The sequence below is a fragment of the Mastigoproctus giganteus genome, chromosome 10 (genome assembly GCF_048544385.1).
Source record: "Mastigoproctus giganteus isolate SK-2022 chromosome 10, ASM4854438v1, whole genome shotgun sequence".
Lineage (NCBI taxonomy): Eukaryota > Metazoa > Arthropoda > Arachnida > Uropygi > Thelyphonidae > Mastigoproctus > Mastigoproctus giganteus.
Window position 1 is genome coordinate 6,223,826 of NC_143584.1, and position 19,100 is coordinate 6,242,925.

The 19,100-nt window shown below is 34.2% G+C and overlaps 1 protein-coding gene across 1 annotated transcript; it reads left to right on the forward strand.

The window, feature by feature from the left end:
• The first annotated feature begins 1,456 nt into the window (after positions 1-1,456).
• Positions 1,457-18,487, forward strand: LOC150078648 (F-box only protein 22-like). Its single transcript, XM_090382348.1, has 3 exons — positions 1,457-1,697; positions 5,396-5,678; positions 17,628-18,487. Exons 1-3 carry the CDS (start codon positions 1,464-1,466, stop codon positions 18,431-18,433), a joined length of 1,323 nt encoding a protein of 440 aa, XP_090238474.1. The 5' UTR covers positions 1,457-1,463; the 3' UTR covers positions 18,434-18,487.
• The last annotated feature ends 613 nt before the right edge of the window (positions 18,488-19,100 follow it).

The window sequence follows — 19,100 nt, forward strand, 5'->3', positions numbered from 1 at the left end:
TGCAAGAAGCAAATTGCATAGAGTTTGTCGAAAAACGAACCCACATCATCTGCACATCCCCCTTTAACATTTTTCTAATCCTTCATTAAATTTATTCAAACTACCCGCTTTTACAGCACACGTTTTACCCCCAAAGCTCGATTTCTCCCTGATTAAAAAAAAACATTTTCTTTTTCTTTTTTTCCAATAAAAAAATTTGTCGTCTTAGTTTTTTTTTTTTTTTTCCGAGAAAGAGTACGGATATCATCAGAATTTAGTTTAGCATCAACTGCCCAGACAGTGCTGAGGGGTCATAGAATTGAAACCCCAGGCCCTGAAAGGGAAAGCCTGGTCTGCTTTTGTTTTTTGCAGGCCACGGCTAGCCTGCCTTTGTTTTTATAGGCATGAATAAGGTCTCTGTTCCTTGTCATACCATTGAGGCATAATACCCTGATTAATATCATTAACGTCCTCCCACTTTTTCATCATTCAGAAACTGAGACATTAAACTTGACATGCCTATGTATAATGATACCGTTGCTATATCATTAATAAATATTAATAACAGTAATGAGCACAGTACTATGCTATCCATTATAATGGGCACAGTACTAATCCTTGTGGAACCTCAATCATAACATTAGTCCATTAAGTGCAGTGGCTATTTATGATTACTTTCTGTTTCTTTCCATTTACCAACCTCTTTATCCATAGCAATAACTTGTCTCTAATGTCACATTGCTCCAATTTATCGTTTATAAGGAACAGTATCAAAATCTTTACTAAAACCATAGAAACTAATTTAGTTTTCTTTTCTGTACGTTTTTTTTTTATATTAGAAATATACATATGTCGGTTTTTTAAATTTCCTAAACTTTTCCTTGTGCTGCATTTATTTTTTATGTTTATACATTGAATGCATGTATACAAGAAAATAGTGTAGCTTAACACCGCTATCAATTCCTTTTATTTTTATGAACACTTTAAATTGTATATAATATACATGTACTTTTAAGAGTTTGTGTTACCTACAAGCAATTCCAGTAACGCACAACAGTATGTGCGTAACGTACTTCCCACGTAATTTCCGGTGCTTGGACTGAAAAACAGTAAAATCGAACTCCAACACATGGGTTCTGGTCATTACCACCATTACAAGCAGTAAAAGTGTTCGAATAAGTTGAACTTGTTATGAGATTCAAAAATAAACTCAAAAAGGAATATGACGGAATTCAATAAGCATAATAACAACTAAAACGGTTCGAATATTTTTAGCTGAACTGGAACATCCGTGATCTTTCTAAAAGCTGTAAACAAAGATTCTAACAATCGGAGATCAGATCTCTCAGCCACAAATAAGTAAATGCAGTTTAGAATATTTATTCAAATTGAAAAATGAGCGCTCCACCAGGTGGCTTGAAAATTAACTGTTGCTGTTTCGTACGAAAATGTGTTATTCTATCAGTAGTACTGTAAAGTGAAAGATGGCAGGGAGATGTCGTAGTCGTAAAATTAAAAGGAGTGCGGAAAACAGTATAGTCGCTGTTGTAGATGAAAATATTGGATACATACTGTCGTCCACACCGCCAATTATTGAAAAAATTTTTCAGCACTTGTCTGTCCCAGAACTGAATAACTGTGCACAGGTTTGCAAACTATGGAATAGCGTTGCTCAATTGATCAAAAAACGTAGACATCATATATTTTGGATGTTTCAGGTACATGGTTAAATTATAAACATGTATGTTATGCCCACATATTTTTCTGAGTGCAGAGATCTGGTTAGCATAGTGATTATTGTAATTATATTACTCTAGTGATGTTGCGCAATATGCTAAACCCGTTTTCAGCCTAGTACAATACGGAAATCACGTGCAGTAGACACCAAGTTGTAAAAAGCTAATCTTAAGTATTGTGTAACCGTAACGAAAAACATTTGATTCCTGATTAATCCATGACGGAGGCAGGAAACAATGAATAGCTTTTCTTTTCTGTTTTAATCTCTAACCTATTTAAAAGAAAAAAAAAAGTATTTATATGCATATTAGAAGTAGTTTGTCATCTAACAGCAACGACATGGAAGAAAGTTTCTACGCGACCTTGATATGTAGGGTACTTTATTACAATTTTCAAAAGTTTGTTAAAATTAAAAGAGGAGAAAAAACTGCTGCATTTAAAAACATTAGTAACAGTTTAAGTTAGAACTACAGTTCCCCATGTGTCAAACACGCAACATTGTCCACAGCCAGGGTCGCCACCTCGTGGGTACGGTAGTTAATTCCCAGAGATTTTACTCATAGTAAAAAATAATAATAATAAAATAAAAAAATAAAAAGAGAGAATAAAGAAAAAAATTTTATTCTTCAAATAATTTTTTTTGTAGAATAAATCAAGCTCCGCTTATGTAGAAAATGGCACTTGCAACTTTTAAAAAAATATAATAGCTCGAGATTCGCACTATAAATACAGTCAGTCCATAAGTAATGCCATTTGGCCTCTTTGGCCAAGAGTATAAAGACAACAGATAAAACGTTGAAATTTATATAATTTATTCAACAAGCACTAGAAAGCATGTATACATTATTTTATATGTCCACCTTGTTTATCAATACGTTTTTGCTATTGTTCTTTCCAACTAACATATGCACTGTGACAAAAGGTTGGACCTTGCTGTTGAAGCTAGCCTGTCACCATCTTTTTCATTTCCTCATCACTAAAAAAAAGTGGTTTCCACAAAGTTATTTCTTTATATGCCCAAAGAGAGAGAGAGAGAGAAAAAAATCAGACAGATCCAAGTGTGGACTATATATAGGATGAGAGGCTGGGAATGGCTACAAATGGGATGATCTGCAAAATTTCTGTACGGATGAAATTCTTATGGACTTAAATCCTATGGATTTTTGTATCTGGGGTCATGTAAAAAGCTTGGTATACACTTCTGACAGTAACACAGTTGAGGAATTGCAGCGTCGGGTTGAAGGAGCCTTTCAGAAAATCAGAAATGACCCAGGAATGCCTGAAAGGATTTGCAACTCAATGCAGAGAAGACTACAAAATTGCATACGGATGCAAGGACAGCATTTTGAACACCTTTTGTAACATCCTGTAACATGTAACATCTGTAAAATCCTGTGGTGTTGAAACCAAAAATTAAAAATGTATTATCTTATGTTTAATAAAACCACCCTTTGCAAAGGATTCACAGCTTTTTGATAAACTAGTGCTCCCATAGTCAGTGATGGATCTTAACAGAAAATGTGCATTATCTCAAACGGTTCATTTGCGGCCCGATGTTCACTGGGACTTTTTTGCTTATTTAATTTGTACTTTTTACCTTTAAATTATTGACCATCATTTTTGAAACACCCTGTATGTATATATATATATATATGTATATATATATATGTATATATATATGTATATGTATATATATATATATATTTGTTCTAGTACTCTGCTAAAATTAGAGAATACTTTTTTGTGGTGCTCCACAGTTTAACACTTCTGAGTGAAGTGGTTTTGTTGGCTAAAGAGAGCAGAATGCCAGTTAGGAACCGTAGCTTCTGCCAGTACAAATCAATATAAATTAATGCAGCTTTTCTGGATATTGGTTTAGCTCAGTGGTTTTCAACTAGGGTGCTGCAACATTCAGGGGTGCCATGTAATTTGGGTTTTAATTACTAAACTGTTTTTTTTTTAAATTTATATATTTATTTCATTATAAAAAGATGTACGGTATCCTTTTGTACCTTATCTTTTTAATTTTGTGGTGATCTATAATTGAAGTTTATTTAGTACCTTTATATAAAGAATAAAATTATTATATAAGTATATGTAATTTTGTTTATAATTGTATTATTATAATAACTATCATATAACATTTAAAAAATATATATTATATATTTTTTAAATGTTATATGATACACACACACACACACACACACAGAAAATCGAATTATTAAACGGTCGAAAACCACTGTGTTAGATATTTCTTTTGGCCTAGGGGCGCCATGAAAAAATTACTGGGACACTAAGGGTGCCATGAACTGAGAAAGTTTGGGAAGCTCTGCATTAGCTTATGTCCCACCCATGCCTGATCTTGAGATGATAAACCACATTTCCAGCTGAATTATAAATAAACTCTTAAAGCAAAGGAACCATTGATTATAGTTTATTGATGTAGGATTTACCCAAATAATTATTGTTATTTGGGTAAATGATCCCCCCATTACATTCCTCCAATGTTGAAACAGTGGGCATATTCCTTGATGGAATTGTTTTGGTCGCTGTTAGAGCCATGTACTGATGCTGCACCTCTCCAACTGATAACATTCTCGAGATACCTCTTTCAGTGGCTCAAAAGTGAGATTATAACAAAATCACTCAACACTAAGTCTCTGAGTTTAGAGAGTTTAAATAACATAAAACTAAATCTCCATCTCCTGTATGATCACTGGTATAGAACAAATAGTATGAATACAGATGGTAGTCTTTTGATGTTATTTGAAGGATGTGGATAGGTAGGTCATCAGTGACCAGCATGTGGTACTTTTACCCCTTCTACATTCAGGAAACAAATTTCAAATTATTTCAATCTACGATTACAGTGGAACTGTGTATTGTATACTTAAAGATAATATGAGTAAATAGTTCCTTTAATGACATGGTGCATAGAATTATGATTAGTGCATTTCACCCTGCTAAGAATCTGTGTCTTTTTGGAAATAATTACAGATACTGCTTCATGTCACTTTCTGAAATACCTCAGTGACTGGGTCTACAATTGGGTGAACACAAGCTATGACATTTCAGCTACCAGTGTTGTATAATTCTCTACAATAGAAGTTAAGAAAAAATTCACATTAATAAGAATATACCATAAATTCAAATTATTATTTTAATGGCACTGGAGTTTGTTGTGCAAGCCTGCACAACATGCAGATTGGCCCAGACATGCTTATATACACACACAGTACATATGTAGTATAAGAAACAAACTCCAGTGCCATTAAAATATTAATTTGAATTTATGGTATATTCTTATTAATGTGAATTTTTTCTCAACTTTTATTGTAGAGAATTATACAACACTGGTAACTGAAATGTCATAGCTTGTGTTCATAAAAATGGAGAAAGGATTCAAAAGCTAGAGGATAATATATTGACAGTGATTTGTAATTTTTTATTTACAATTTATAAAATATACTTCTATATTTTAAGCATAGCTCATGTTAGTAAATTATTTTTAATATCAAAAATATGTGAAAAATGGTAACTTTTATTTATATAATATATTCATAAATAGGCTTCATTTAAAACTTGTTCCAAATTATTATTGTCACCATGTGAATGTTAAAATGCAACCAAAATTAGTTTTCAACCTGAAATCATAGAATATTTTTCTTGTTATTTTTAGGTAATTGTTAGTAATAAGTTTTCCGACAGGTATAATGACCTGCACATTGATCCCACAGATCCAGCACAGGTGTATGCATCTGAGGTAACACTTGATGTTGGTGATCACTTTCATGAAATCTTGAATGATGCACCTAGTGACCCAAATCTTGGATTGATCTTTTGCTCTACGAGGTTGATAACAAAACCTCAAAAATTTTTTAGCAATTATTTTCAGACTTACAGCAAAAGGAAAAATAAAAGAATGCGTAAGAACACTATAGATAAAAAGAATAATGAATCATGTAAGTATGATTTTAATTTTATAAATATGTTCTTTACAATAAAGTTTAGTTCATTTTACCTGTTTATTTCATTTTATTTTCCCCAAATATAGAGACAATTTACTTTTGTTTCTTATTTCACTTTTCTTGAATGGTATTGTGAGTTGCACATTGAACAGAGTGGTTTTAGAGCTAAAAAGAGCCGGAAAAATTGATAAAATTGGTCTTCAGTTAGGTTGCTGCTATCCACTAGTGAGACATTTTAAAATACATTGTTGGTCGCAGAGGTCCACGTGCCTCTATGCAACCAGCTGTTCACTGAGGGTAAATCACTACTTTTTATTACAGTTTATTAAAAATTTCAGAAATCTCTATTGTGTAGGATCAAAATGATCCTCAAAGTGATATCTTGCATGTGATTTCATACACTGCTGCGGTGACATTGGTCATTCTTGGGTTGTGGGCACAACCTCAATATTTTGTTCCAATGTTATCAGTATTGATGTGATCATTTATATAATTTATAGTATGAATCAAAGGTGAATAGATAAGTGATTACTTTATTTATAAACAGAGGTTCTTCTGATACTCTTTATAATATACATACAGAATAAAACCTGAAGTCTGGCATTCAAAAACCTGGAGCTTTGGTGGGTGGGGCTAGAAATTACATTGCAGATCTTGTGCTTCATGAAGTTCCTAATACAACTATGCAAAATTTTGGAGTAACTCCTCAAAGCATTGTATTTTCTGATGTCAGTCAAACCCCATGGTATACAAGTAGTATATTTGTAAAATATAAAGATCTACTTATACCTTTTGATAGGAAAATTCTTCAGCTCTTTATATCTTTAGATCTTTATATTTTACAAATAGTACTTAAGTAGGAAGGATTGAGCTTTATTGCTTGATTGAGCTTATATTTTGAAATCTAACAAGTAGTATGTACATCGTATAGTTTAAAGATTAAAATAAAAATTTAGGGCTAAAGCCGCAGACCACGGCAATTCACTAAACATATAAGTTAATGCAATACATCATTTCTGTACATAGTAAATCACAGAAGTTGGTGAAATGGCATAGTTTTCATTATATCTCATATTGTGAATGCCTTCACAATGAGTTGCCTGACATTGTACTAGTTTGAATAAGTAATGCTTCCCCAATAGAGAAAGTGCTTGTTACTTATTCTCAGTGGACACTGTTACCCGAGTGGCTGTTTCAGAGCTATTTGGCCTTTCGCTGTGAGTGGACAGGTATATAATGAATGACAATCCAGTTGTGAAATTAATTCCACAGTATGAGAGATGCCAAACAGTGTACATAGTTAATGACTAAAATAAAAATTTAGGGCTAAATCCTCAGACCACAAGAATTCACTAGACTTATATACAAGTTAGTGCAATGTATTGTTTCTGTATTAAATCACCTAAAAGTGATGAAATGGCATTGGCTTTAGGCATTTCACCAACACTGGTGATTCTTTTACATTTAGGCATTTTTAGACCCTGTTTCCCACATCAGAAATAAAGCACAGTTTGTATTTACATTACCTGCACATCACCCTCTGCTAAAAATCAGTCAGTGCCTATGCATTATTTCAATAAATCTAAGTATATGACTATTGTAATTGCTTTATGCACATTTCATTTTTAAATTTTGGTTTCACTTTTGACAGTAATTTAATGATAGGCAATCAAGTCAAAATAAGAAGACATTAATATTTAAAAGAATGGATGTACAAAAGTTTTCGTTTTTACAAAATTTCAAAATACAATAAGGATGCTATAACTCTTGAGACACATGGCAGAAAAGAAAAGTGCAAGGGATACATATAAATTATCAGGTGATACAGAAGCCTATGGTAGATATAAATTAAATGATCTCAAGTTGCAAAGGAGGCTAGGCAAGCTAAGGAAAATTATAAGAATTCTCTTGTGAAGAATACAAAGACTTCTATGCTTATATTAACAATAGAAGGAAGGGGTTGATTACATTGGACCACTTGATATTTCTGGGTTAACTGTTAATGACCCAGGTTGCAGACAAATCGAATAGTTACAGCCACTCCCCGGCTTACATAATATTTGACTTAACGAAATTCGACTTTACATAAGTTTTTGCCGGCCGGTGCAAACTTAAAAAAATTGTGGAAACATATTTTGCATCCTGTAGGAATAAATGGAGGTATCGTGAAAATATCGTAATGTCGTCCCAATAACACATTGGGGTTTTTTTGGTAATTTGTTCCAAGACCTCGGAAGTTAAAATTTTCACTATATAACTAAGTTATTTATCTCTCTAAAAGGTCATCTTTATAATGAAAATTGCACTACTCTTTCATCGTTATCATATGTTCTGTTATAAGAATCAGTTTTGAAAGTCTTTGTGGTATGTTTCTAAAACACATTTCTGGAGGTCACTACCATAAAACAATAAAAACAATTTGCACTTTCTGGTTTATTGGACTTTTCTGGTAGCACAATCTGTTATAAACGGATAGTAAACTTGATCTTATTGCATTTGCAATAATACTGATAGCTGGAATTCTGTGGGTTTTTGGGGCGCCTCCGTAGCCAGGTGGGAAGGAGCAGCAGTGCGTATCACATGCTTCTTGATTAGACCGGGGTTCGAGCCCGTCACTACCAAATACGAGGATGCGGAAAGGTTAGGGAATGACCACCGCATATCCTGGAGCAATATGGCCTTAGTTGCTAATGCTCCTAAAAACTAAACAAACAAACAACTGTGGGTTTTTACGTTACGGTATTATGGTGAAATGAGTTTCCCTTCACTGATATCTTCAATCATATAAAAAATATAAATAAATTTTCAGAATCTTCTCTTCATTCTTATTTACTTATTACAATGGCAAAGGGAAAGGGACCAACAGAAAGTGCAAGTGCTGGCAGTGCTAGGAAATGAAACAAAATTGATTTAGAAATGAAGCTGATTAATTAAGAAGTATGAAGCAGGACAAAGTTTGTCATCTATTGCACGGAATTAGGTCTCTCTACTTCAACAGTGAATACTATTTTAAGGGACAGTGCACGTATAAAGAACATGTTAAAGGATCAACAGTGATCACAAAACAGCGTTCAGGTGCTATATCGAAGATGGAAAAGCTACTAATACTATGGATGGAATATCGATTCAGAAGCAAGTGCCCCCGAGTCCAATGGCCATTCAAGCAAAAGCAAGAAGTATTTATGAAGATATTAAGGATAAGTATGGTGAATCCCATGCCAAGTTCATGGCAAGCAAAGCAATGGGTGGTTTAATAGGTTCAAGCATTGCGCTGGTTTCCAAACATTAAAATATGCGATGAAGTTGCTGGTGCTGATTCTGCAGCTGCAGAGAAATTTTGTGATGTGTTAGAAAAAACTCCTTCTAAATCTCCACAGCAGTGTGCTTATCAGCTGGAGAGTTAATTCTGGCAACAATGCTTGAAAGGTAAAACTTGCTGACATTATACCTGTCTCCTCTCCCTTTTTGTAATTTTTAAATTTTGTAATTTTTTACTCTTTTTTGTAATTTTTCCTACACATGAGATAAAAAAATTGAATAAATAATTTTATTTACATTGTTCGTCGAACATTTCTTTTTTGCTTCAATCAAATTTGCATGTGCTGCATAAGCATTTAGGGAAACTCCGACTTACATAGAGTTCCGCGGAACGCAACCCTTACGTAAGTTGGGGAGGGGCTGTATTTTGCATCTTAAGAATTCCTCATTGACACATGAGGAATTCTTAAGGGAAGGGGATGCCAGAAGTTTATCAAACTTTAATGAGAAGCTAAATGACTTTGATAACTGAAAGGAAAGTGGAAGAGAAATTGTTGAAGATGGGCATAAAAAAGGCAACTGGGGTGGATGGAATCTATCCAATTATATTTAGGGTGGCAACAATCTCTGGTCCAATTTACACATCTCTGGTCCACAGGAACCTACCTGGATTCCAGGTAGGTTCCTGTGGACCAGAGATGTGTAAATGTTTTCCCAATTCATAAAGGGGGATGAAAAGGTGACTTCAGTAATTACAGACATGTTAGCTTAACATCCGTTCCAGGAAAAATAATGGAATCACTAATTAAAGAAGTTATGCAGGACCACTTGAAAGGCATGCAATTATCCTGCAATCACAGCATGGATTTGTTAAGGGGTGGTCTTGTCTAACCAATCTGATAAGCTATTATGATACAGTGACCAAGGAACTGGAAGAAAAAAAATTATTTTTGCATCATATACTTGGATTTCATGAAGGCTTTTGATACTGTTGCATATAAAGCTGTACAAACTAGAGCAATGTGATATTCAGGGGCAGGATGTCCTGAGGGTGTCAGATGTGCACTTCACCCAGCCGGCAATGTTCAAGGGGTGCCTGAAAACCTGAAACTTGCATACACATATGAAGAAAATTTTAGAGAGCACCAAATTGCGAATTGCACCCAGGTGCCACAATCCCTAGGAACTCCTCTGTTGACATTAAAGGCAAGTTACTGCTATGGATAAAGGGATTGTTAAGTGGAAGAAGACAGAGAGCAGTTATCAATGGGCACTGTTCTTCATGGACTAATTTTATTACTGGAGTTCCTCGGGATTCAGTGCTGTGGTTCAATTGTTTTTTGTTTTTTTTTTTAATATTTATCAGTAATATTGATGAAGGTATATCAGGCTCAATGTTTAAGTTTGCAGATGATACAAAGGTTGGCAGGGGGTTAATGACAGTCATCAAGGTGAATTACTGCAACGAGATCCAGGAAAATTGGGTCACTGCATAGGGGTAACACTAACCCCAGAGTAACGTATAAACTGTGTGGTACTCCACTCAGGTTAGTGGAGAATGAAAAAAACCTGGTGGTAATCATGCAGTCAAAATTTTCTGAAGAGTGCAGACATGCTGCCAGTACAGCTCCTGGGGTTTTGTTAACAATATACAGAAACTTTTCTAGCAGGGATAAGCAGGTGATGATCCCTTTGTATAAGGCCATAGTTAGGCTGCATCTTGAGTACTCTATACAGGTCAGAGGCCTCACTTTAAGAAGAATGTAGAACTGCTGGAACAGGTGCAGAGAAGGGCAACCAGATTGGTGGAGGGAACAAAAGGGTGCTCTTAGAAATGGCTTCTGTTCTGCAAATTGCAACATCTTGAAACTAGGAACTCGTGGGGAGATCTGGTTGAGGTGTTTAAAGGCTTGAATGGATTATGCTGTGTGTTAATGGCACTCCTCCACTTGCTGAGACTACACACATGAGAAGGCATAAATTCAAGTTAAGATGATTGTAGGATAGATGTGTGTAAATATTGCCTTCAGCTAGTGGGTTGTTGATTGTTGGAAGAGGCTTCCATCTGTTGTTTTGGAAGTGGATGGGTCGAATAAATTCAAGAAAGGACTGGACAAATTATTGGAGGGTACAGATGGATGAACTGTGTAATGTTGTTTTTTTTTTTTTTTGTATCACTTTGGTTTTGTTTTAACAATTAGCACCATGTTTTATGACCAAAATGTACAAATAAAAGATGAAAAAAAAAAAAATTTTTTTAAGTTCAACTATAAATATGTAATTAATTATTTATGACGAAAAGGTGTGTACCTTTTAGAAACACTCTCTAATATACCCATCACCTCTGCACTTTTAACATCACAGGTGTGTGAGTTTTGTCCTAAATAAAAACTTACTGAACTTATTACTGAACTCGCCATTGAATTTATTATTGCATACTTAAACTTATATTAAGAAACTGGGCTAAGAAATCAGCATCTGATGAGATATGTGCACTTGCATTTCTTTTGGTTGTGTACAGAAACAACTAAATAGTATAAAAGTACAGTAAATTTTCAAACACTAAAAATGAATACTGTTTTATTGAACATTTCACTGTAAAAAATATATCTTAGATTCTGTCCGACTCCCCTTAATTTGGTGCTTTGTAAATATCATTTAAAAAGTACTTTTGATGAAATAGTCAGTATAATGAATTACTTTCAAAGTCCAGCTATGCCTAAAATGTACTTGTTTAGAATGAAATTACTTTTTTGAAAAATAATGAATGGCATTGTGTAGCCCATTGTAAATACATCTTTGGGAGTATTCACTTGAAAGGGGGAAAATGGAAGTTTTAAAATATTAACAAAAGAATTCACTATCATACCCCTACTGCATTTTCCACCTTTTTGAATGATTATGCTTTTTGTTTTATTTTTTTCTGTATACCTCAGGCACCCACATTTTCAATTGCACCATAAGTTGTATATGCTGTATTTCTAAATGTGAGGTATTTCTTATAAATAAAATATGCTTATTTTATTTATAAAAACAACATTCTCTGAACAAAAGATATTTTTATTATGACTTATTTTGTCATTTTATATATTTATCATATTTAAAAATCACTATTTAAATTTTAAAAAAAGTGGAAATTTAATACTTCTGTATAATAGAAAAATGCACCAGAATTCATTTGAACAAATAATGATTCTTCCGAAATGATTTTCAGTGTATTCGTTAGAACTTAATTTTGGTACCAAGAAGTGATCCTTGTGTCCAAGAAGTTCATTGTTACAAGATTTTATTGTATTATTTATGTATACTCCATTCACATTAAGATGAGTAGTCATATAAATTTAGGACTATGAAGTCTTCTGTGGGAAACTTGACATGTATAAAGTAAAAAGCACTTTTTCTATATGTAGCCAAATTGCAGTTTTAGCAAAACTGAATTTGTAAAAAACTGGTATTCTTAGCATTAGTAGAGGCAACCCCCGGGGCTCATATCTGGCAAGTATGGGCTTGGCACACCCAGGGTCCTGAGCTGGATATCATCATTCTTTTTCTTGGTGATTCCCTTCTACTTTTGACTCTCTCTCTCTCAGGGTAACTCAGAATTTTTTTTTTTTTTGTCTGGTGCATCATAAGCCTCAGGCTTCCTTGCACCGTATAGCTAATAATAATATGATGCAAGAAAACAAGCTTATACAGCATCAGTCAAAAAAAAAAAAAAAAAAACTTCCCATTTCTCCCATCCATTTACTCCAAAACTTTGTCTAGTTCTTCCTTGAATTTGTTTAAGCTATCAATTTCCATAATGACAGAATGGAAGTTTGCTCCAGCAATCAACTACTCACTGGCTAAAGGCAAATTTCCACACATCTAGTCTATAACTCTCTTTCCTCAATTTAAATTTATGACTGTTCAGGTTTGTAATCTGAGCAAGAGGAAGAATCCCATCAGCATAGAGCCTGTTCAACCCATTCAAGGCCTTATACACCTCAATCAGATCACCTCACAGGTGCCTAGTCTCTAGATGCTGCAATTTGGAGAACTTAAGCCTTTATTGGTAAGATACCCCTTCTCTCTCCCCTCACCAATCTTGTTGCCCTTCTCTGTAATTGTTCTGGCAACTCTATATATTATTCCCTTGTATAAGGCAATGGTTAGGCCACATCTTCAGTACTGTATACAGGTCTGGAGGCCTCATTTCAAGAAGGATGTAGAGCTGCTGGAACGGGTACAGAGAAGGGCAACAAGATTAGTGAATGGAACAAAGGGTTGCTCTTACGAAGAAAGGCTTAAGTTTTGCAAATTACAGAGTCTGGAGACTAGGCACCGGCGAGGTGATCTGATAGAGGTGTATAAGGCTTTGACTGGTTTGAGCATGCTCAATGCCAATGGGATTCTTCATCTTGCTCAGAATAATCAGCTCAGAGGGCATAAATTCAAATTAAGGAAGGGCGGATGTCGGATAGATGTGCGGAAATTTGCCTTTGGCCAACGGGTGGTTGGTGGAACCGACTTCCGTCACTTGTTGTTGAAGTTGATAGCCTAAACAAATTTAACGCTCAACTGGACAGGTATTTCGAGCGAACGGAGGGGTGAAATGGGAGTGGTGTTTTTTTTTTTTTTTTTTTTTTTTGGCTGATGCTGAATAAGCTTGCTTTCTTGCATCATATGCCTCTACTAATGCTAATGCTAATATCCTTCCTAAAATGATGTCTCCAGACCTGTATATACTCAAGGTGTGGCCTGACCATTGCCGTATACAAAGGAATAATCACCTCCTTTCCCTACAAGCAAAATTCCTGTACAGCGTGATTCACTACCAGTGTGACAAACTTGCAGGAGGTGTAGGGGGCACAAAGACCAATCAGAATCACATAGCATTGCAGGGTCCGAAATGCCTTCGTCATGCGGTAGAGGACGTTGAACGGGAGGTCGCGTGAACAGCGATCCCGCTGGAAGTCAGCATTTGCGAACCGTTTCCGTTGAAGAAACCAAGTAGCAAAAGTTCTCCGGAGTGAATAATCCACAGGCTCCAGTGATTGGATGCGTTGCAGATGGTATGAACTCATTTGGTTTGTTGACAGTATCCTCCATACAGTGGATTGGGAAATACCCAATCGTTGGCCTATTGCTCGAGTACTCGTACTCGGATTGCCTTCTGCAAGACGTAGGACATTCTCCTCATTGTCTGGCGTCCTCGTCGTTCACTCTCGATTCATGGTACCTCTTGTGAAACAACAGTCTCACGTAACCGTCTGTGCACATGTGCGAAAATCGTATGATGAGGAGCACGCCTGTGCGGGAAACGTTTCTGGTACAAGCGCAGAGCGGCGCGCCCATTACAGTCCGCAGCTCCATACGTGAGGTGCATGTCGATCAGTTCAACATTTGAATATTCATCCATCCTACAGCCTCGGGAACCGGTTCGCAAATGCTGACTTCCAGCAGGATCGCTGTTCACACGACCTCCCGTTCAACGTCCTGTACCGCATGACGAAGGCATTTCAGACCCTGCAATGCTATGTGATTCCAATTCATCTTTGTGCCCCCTACACCTCCCGCAAGTTTGTTGCACTGGTAATGAATCACCCTGAATATATTATCTTTGTGCGGATTCCTTCCACGGAATGCAGTGAAGTTTTTCTTCTTAGTTTTCCAATACTGTCTTATTTTTGGGAACCGTTCTCTGTTAATACTGAAGAAAATTACCATAGGAGTAGTAGAAGCCAGGGCACTATCTGACTGGTGTGTTTCTCAGCTTTCAGGTTAACTTCTAGCACAGGAAAACATGCCCTGTGGAACTCTTCACTATATAGTGGGACTCTCCCAGAACTGAAACCAGAACTACCACTGCAACCCCTTTGAACAACAGCCACAACCCCCTTTTTTGGTGCGAAAACCTTATTTATTTTTATCTCATTTACTTATCTCCACCTATCTGATTTAAACCTGACCCAATCACGGTGTTATTCTTTAAACTCATCTTCTTCTGTTGTGTGGGGAAAAACAATGTTTTTCCCACACAACAGAACTCTTTCATCTTTTACCTCTAAATCACCTGCTGATAACACTTTTAACTGCTCCATACCAACACACTTTCCCAAAATGCACTAAGGGTCACATCCTCAATTAGTGGTGTAATAGAGGGATTAAACTATTGTTCTGAAGCTTTTAATTCTGCACTTGCCATACCATTGTTTACCATATTCCAAGTGCCCTACCAGGTCTCCTCCATCTAATGGAAATATTTCCGTAACGATGTTTTCTTTATTCCATAAGTGCTTTACTTTCACACATACTATACTTATTAAGAAAAATATATTTGTAACACTTTGTCTTATGGTTTTGTGACGTTTTCAGGTTTTCGTTACATTTGTATTGTGTATAACAATCCCTCAGTTACAAATTCAGTAATATTAATGATTTGTTGTTGTCAGTTTTATAACTTTTATGTTAATAAATCATAATATTTTTTAAATTAGTGCTGAAAAAACAGTGTTTTTGTATCAATTGAATATTTGGTATTTGAATTCCTGAAAAAAATTACCAGGATCCTGGAATCTTGGTATTGTAAGCCCTAGTCATGACTGACTGGTATTAAAATGTATTAGCAAAAACAAAAGAAGTGGCTGGAAATGGAATGATAATTCACTATTAACATTTAGCAGCAAAAAAGTTGTCTCCAAGTTTGAACAAAGTTTTTATACAGTCAGTACAACTTGTAAATTTTATTAATGGTAGTGCACTGAATTCATGACTGTGAGCATTCAGGCTATCAAATTTGTGCTGGAATATGGTGGTTATCAAGAGGAAAATGTAAAAGATTATTCAAATTAGTGAAGCAGAAGAATTCAGACCTGGATGACTAATTTTGCAACAAAGAATGGATTACAAATCTTGCATGTATATTTTCCCTTGTAAATTTATAAATATGGGTGTCCAAGGAACTGTGAGACTTTTTTTTTTTTATTTATGTTTTTATTTGTGCAATAAAATAGATGCTTAAAAAAGAAAAGGATTCGGCAGAAGCATAAATAAATAATTATGAAATGTTCCCCTCAATTTCAGATTTTATAAATTCATCAGATTTGGATTACAAATAGAAACATAGTGTTTGTGCCTGAAAGTGTCTTCTTCAGCTCAAGAAGTGTTAGCTACCTGTGATACAGAAATTTATGGATAACGAGTCCATTTGTAGAACACCAAAATAACACAGTAATGGATATAAAAGAGAAAATACTGGTTGAAGTCTCAGGTTTAGGATTTAAATTCATCTTTAATTCAGTGTACATTACTTAGTTCTGTGCAGTTAAAAGAATATCCAGCACTGTATGAGAGATAGGTGAAGATTTTACCTCCTTTTCATAATTGCTTGTGCAAAGCAACTTTTTCTGCCACGACAGTAAATACAAAAAAAATCAAAATGAAGCATCTAGTTACTGCTCCTACCTTCAAGTTGTAGTCATTTTAATTTCAGTGATCAAAAAATTAGAGTAAGAAAGAAGAAATCAACTTTTGTTTCTACAAATTTATTATATTGTTATGCCATTTAATTTTTTTTAAATATTATTTCAGTCATTGATGTGTTATATTGGTTATAAAAGAAATTAATGAATATTATAAAAATTACTTAATTAAAATTGTTGAATTTTTATTTTACTGATTTAAATATTTAATAAATAGCAAGAAAAAAAAAATTTTTTTTAATTATTTACAATTATTTTATTTATCAGTAGTTGAAAATTTTAAAAATTAACTAGTCTGTAAAACATTTTAGGTATGCTAATTTGCACTTGAGAACCACTGATTTAAGAAACATTACATAAAATTCAGAGTGAAAAGTCATAACATTGCCTGCAGTCATTTTATACTTATATAATTGCATTATATACTTGCATTTATATTTTTTCATTTCCTTGCTTATAGTGTGCTACCATAATGTTATTTATGGATGTTTTATCTTCTTTCTAATGCAGAAAGGAGATAGAACATGTCATTAACACCTGCAGAAAGCTACCAAAGTATATGCATGTCACATTGAGAGTAATTTATTATTGCAATGTGTTATTAATGTAACAAGGTTAATTTTACTTCTAATACTTCTTTACTTTCAGTTTTCTTTTATAGAGAGCCTCAAATGTAATGTTCCATAATATAAAGTTATATTTCAAAAAACAGTAGAACACTGGAATCACAAATTAAATCATTTATTTTATTGTTTGATATTTTAATGCAGTTTTGAATATAGAACGCATTCCATATCAAACAATATACAGAAATGATTTAACTCTTGTTTTCCTTCTTTCGCTAAATAGTAATTTGTATGTAATGCTCTTCAAACAATATGTAAGCATCATCATATTTTGAGCCTGATTTGAAATGTATTGAAATGATATGTTGCACTTGTACTTGGTATACCAAATTTAAGATTTTCTCACTAAGCTATTTCACTTCTGTCACCTAAACAGTAAACATAACTTTAGAAAAACAAAATTTGAAATGTATTTAAAATTAGGTGGATAATTCTCATGGAAAAAAGAGTATTGTATTGTCCATACATACAATAGAATTTATTTTATTAGAACAAACACACATTTTAAAGGAATTTTAGTTGGTAGGAAGTAATTAATTGGTAAGGATAAGTGTTTTGCTAGACATGTAGCCTTATAATATATTCTTTTTTTCCAGTCCTGGATTTTTTAAATAAAAGTCTTCCACCAAAGTGTACATACATCCTGTCTGCATCAACTGGGATAATTGGAACACCAGTAAATGGGGCTCCACCAGTAGAAGCAGAATACAGTTTAGGACTTTCTGCAGTTTTCTTTCCAGCTATACCTGGAGTAGAAATGCATCCTTTTGCAATAAATGAACAGCTTGAAGATATGGAAAGTGTAGATATCAACCAGTTAACTTCAATTTCCAATGATAAAAATGTTAAATGCTTATTGTTGTTTATTAATGTGCTTGAACAATACAGTATGTTACACCGAGTAGTTGATTTTTATTTAAAGAAAGAAAATTATAACTTAGCACTTGGAGGTGTAATTGTTGATCGCTCAGCATGTCCAACTGTGACAAAGTCAGGGGAACGACAGCTAGGAATTGGAGTGGCATTCACTGGTGAAGGTCTTTCAGTTGCATCTGTTGTGATCAAAACAGAGCAAGAGGTAGAAACAAAGTTGAAGCTTCTGAAAGAGTGTGGATTATGTGAGGATCTCTGTTGTGCTTTTATGTTTGTTTGCTGTGCTCGTGGAGCTGATTTGTATGGACAGCCTAACGTTGAGGCTGACACTTTTAATAGCTTATTTCCTTCAGTCCCTTTATTTGGTATGTTTGGAGAAGGTGAAATTGGGGTCGACTATCTTCCTCATCATCCATCTCCAAAGAAGCATTCATTCAAACAAGTTCAGAATAATGACACTTCTCATTACTGGTGTCACAGTTATTCTTCTGTTTTTGTTTTTCTGTCTGTGAAAAGGCCAAGATTTTGAACTGTGCTACGTTTTAAAATAAATCTCAATGTATAGTCAAAACTCTTAATTAGCAATGCCAAAGTTTATAGTGTGAATTCAGATATAAAATTTAAATACTTCAGAATGTATTTATGTATAGTTATTTCTAAAGAAATATACTACACATTTTGAGTCATATATGGCAGTGACTATCTGTGATCTGATCTTTGTCTATATATACTTTGTCTTCTGAAAGAAGAGATCCTTCTTAAATAGGTATAAAATAACCTTGGGTACAACGTTGTAAAGTGATAATTATTGTGTATATGATATCAACATTAATACCCTTCTGAGTACTAATAAAATTCAAATTTTATTAACTTTTTCTCATTTACTTTTTTTAGAAACTGGGAAAACTTCATAATTGCCAAATATGTATATTTATACCACATATTTGTATTTCGTGATGTGCCATTTGCCAGTAATTCATAACCTTGATCTCAACTTTCTTATAATCATTATTGAGATTGATGGCAGTGAGTTAACTGAATTAAAATTCAAAAATTTCTAAATGTATAAAAACATTTAGCATCTGCTAAAAAAAAAAGCTGGATTTATTCTTTCATTTTAATGAATTTTTTTTTTTTTTTTTTTTACTGGTTGCTAAACAAGTTTCAATGATTCATTAAGAAAAGATTGGACAACA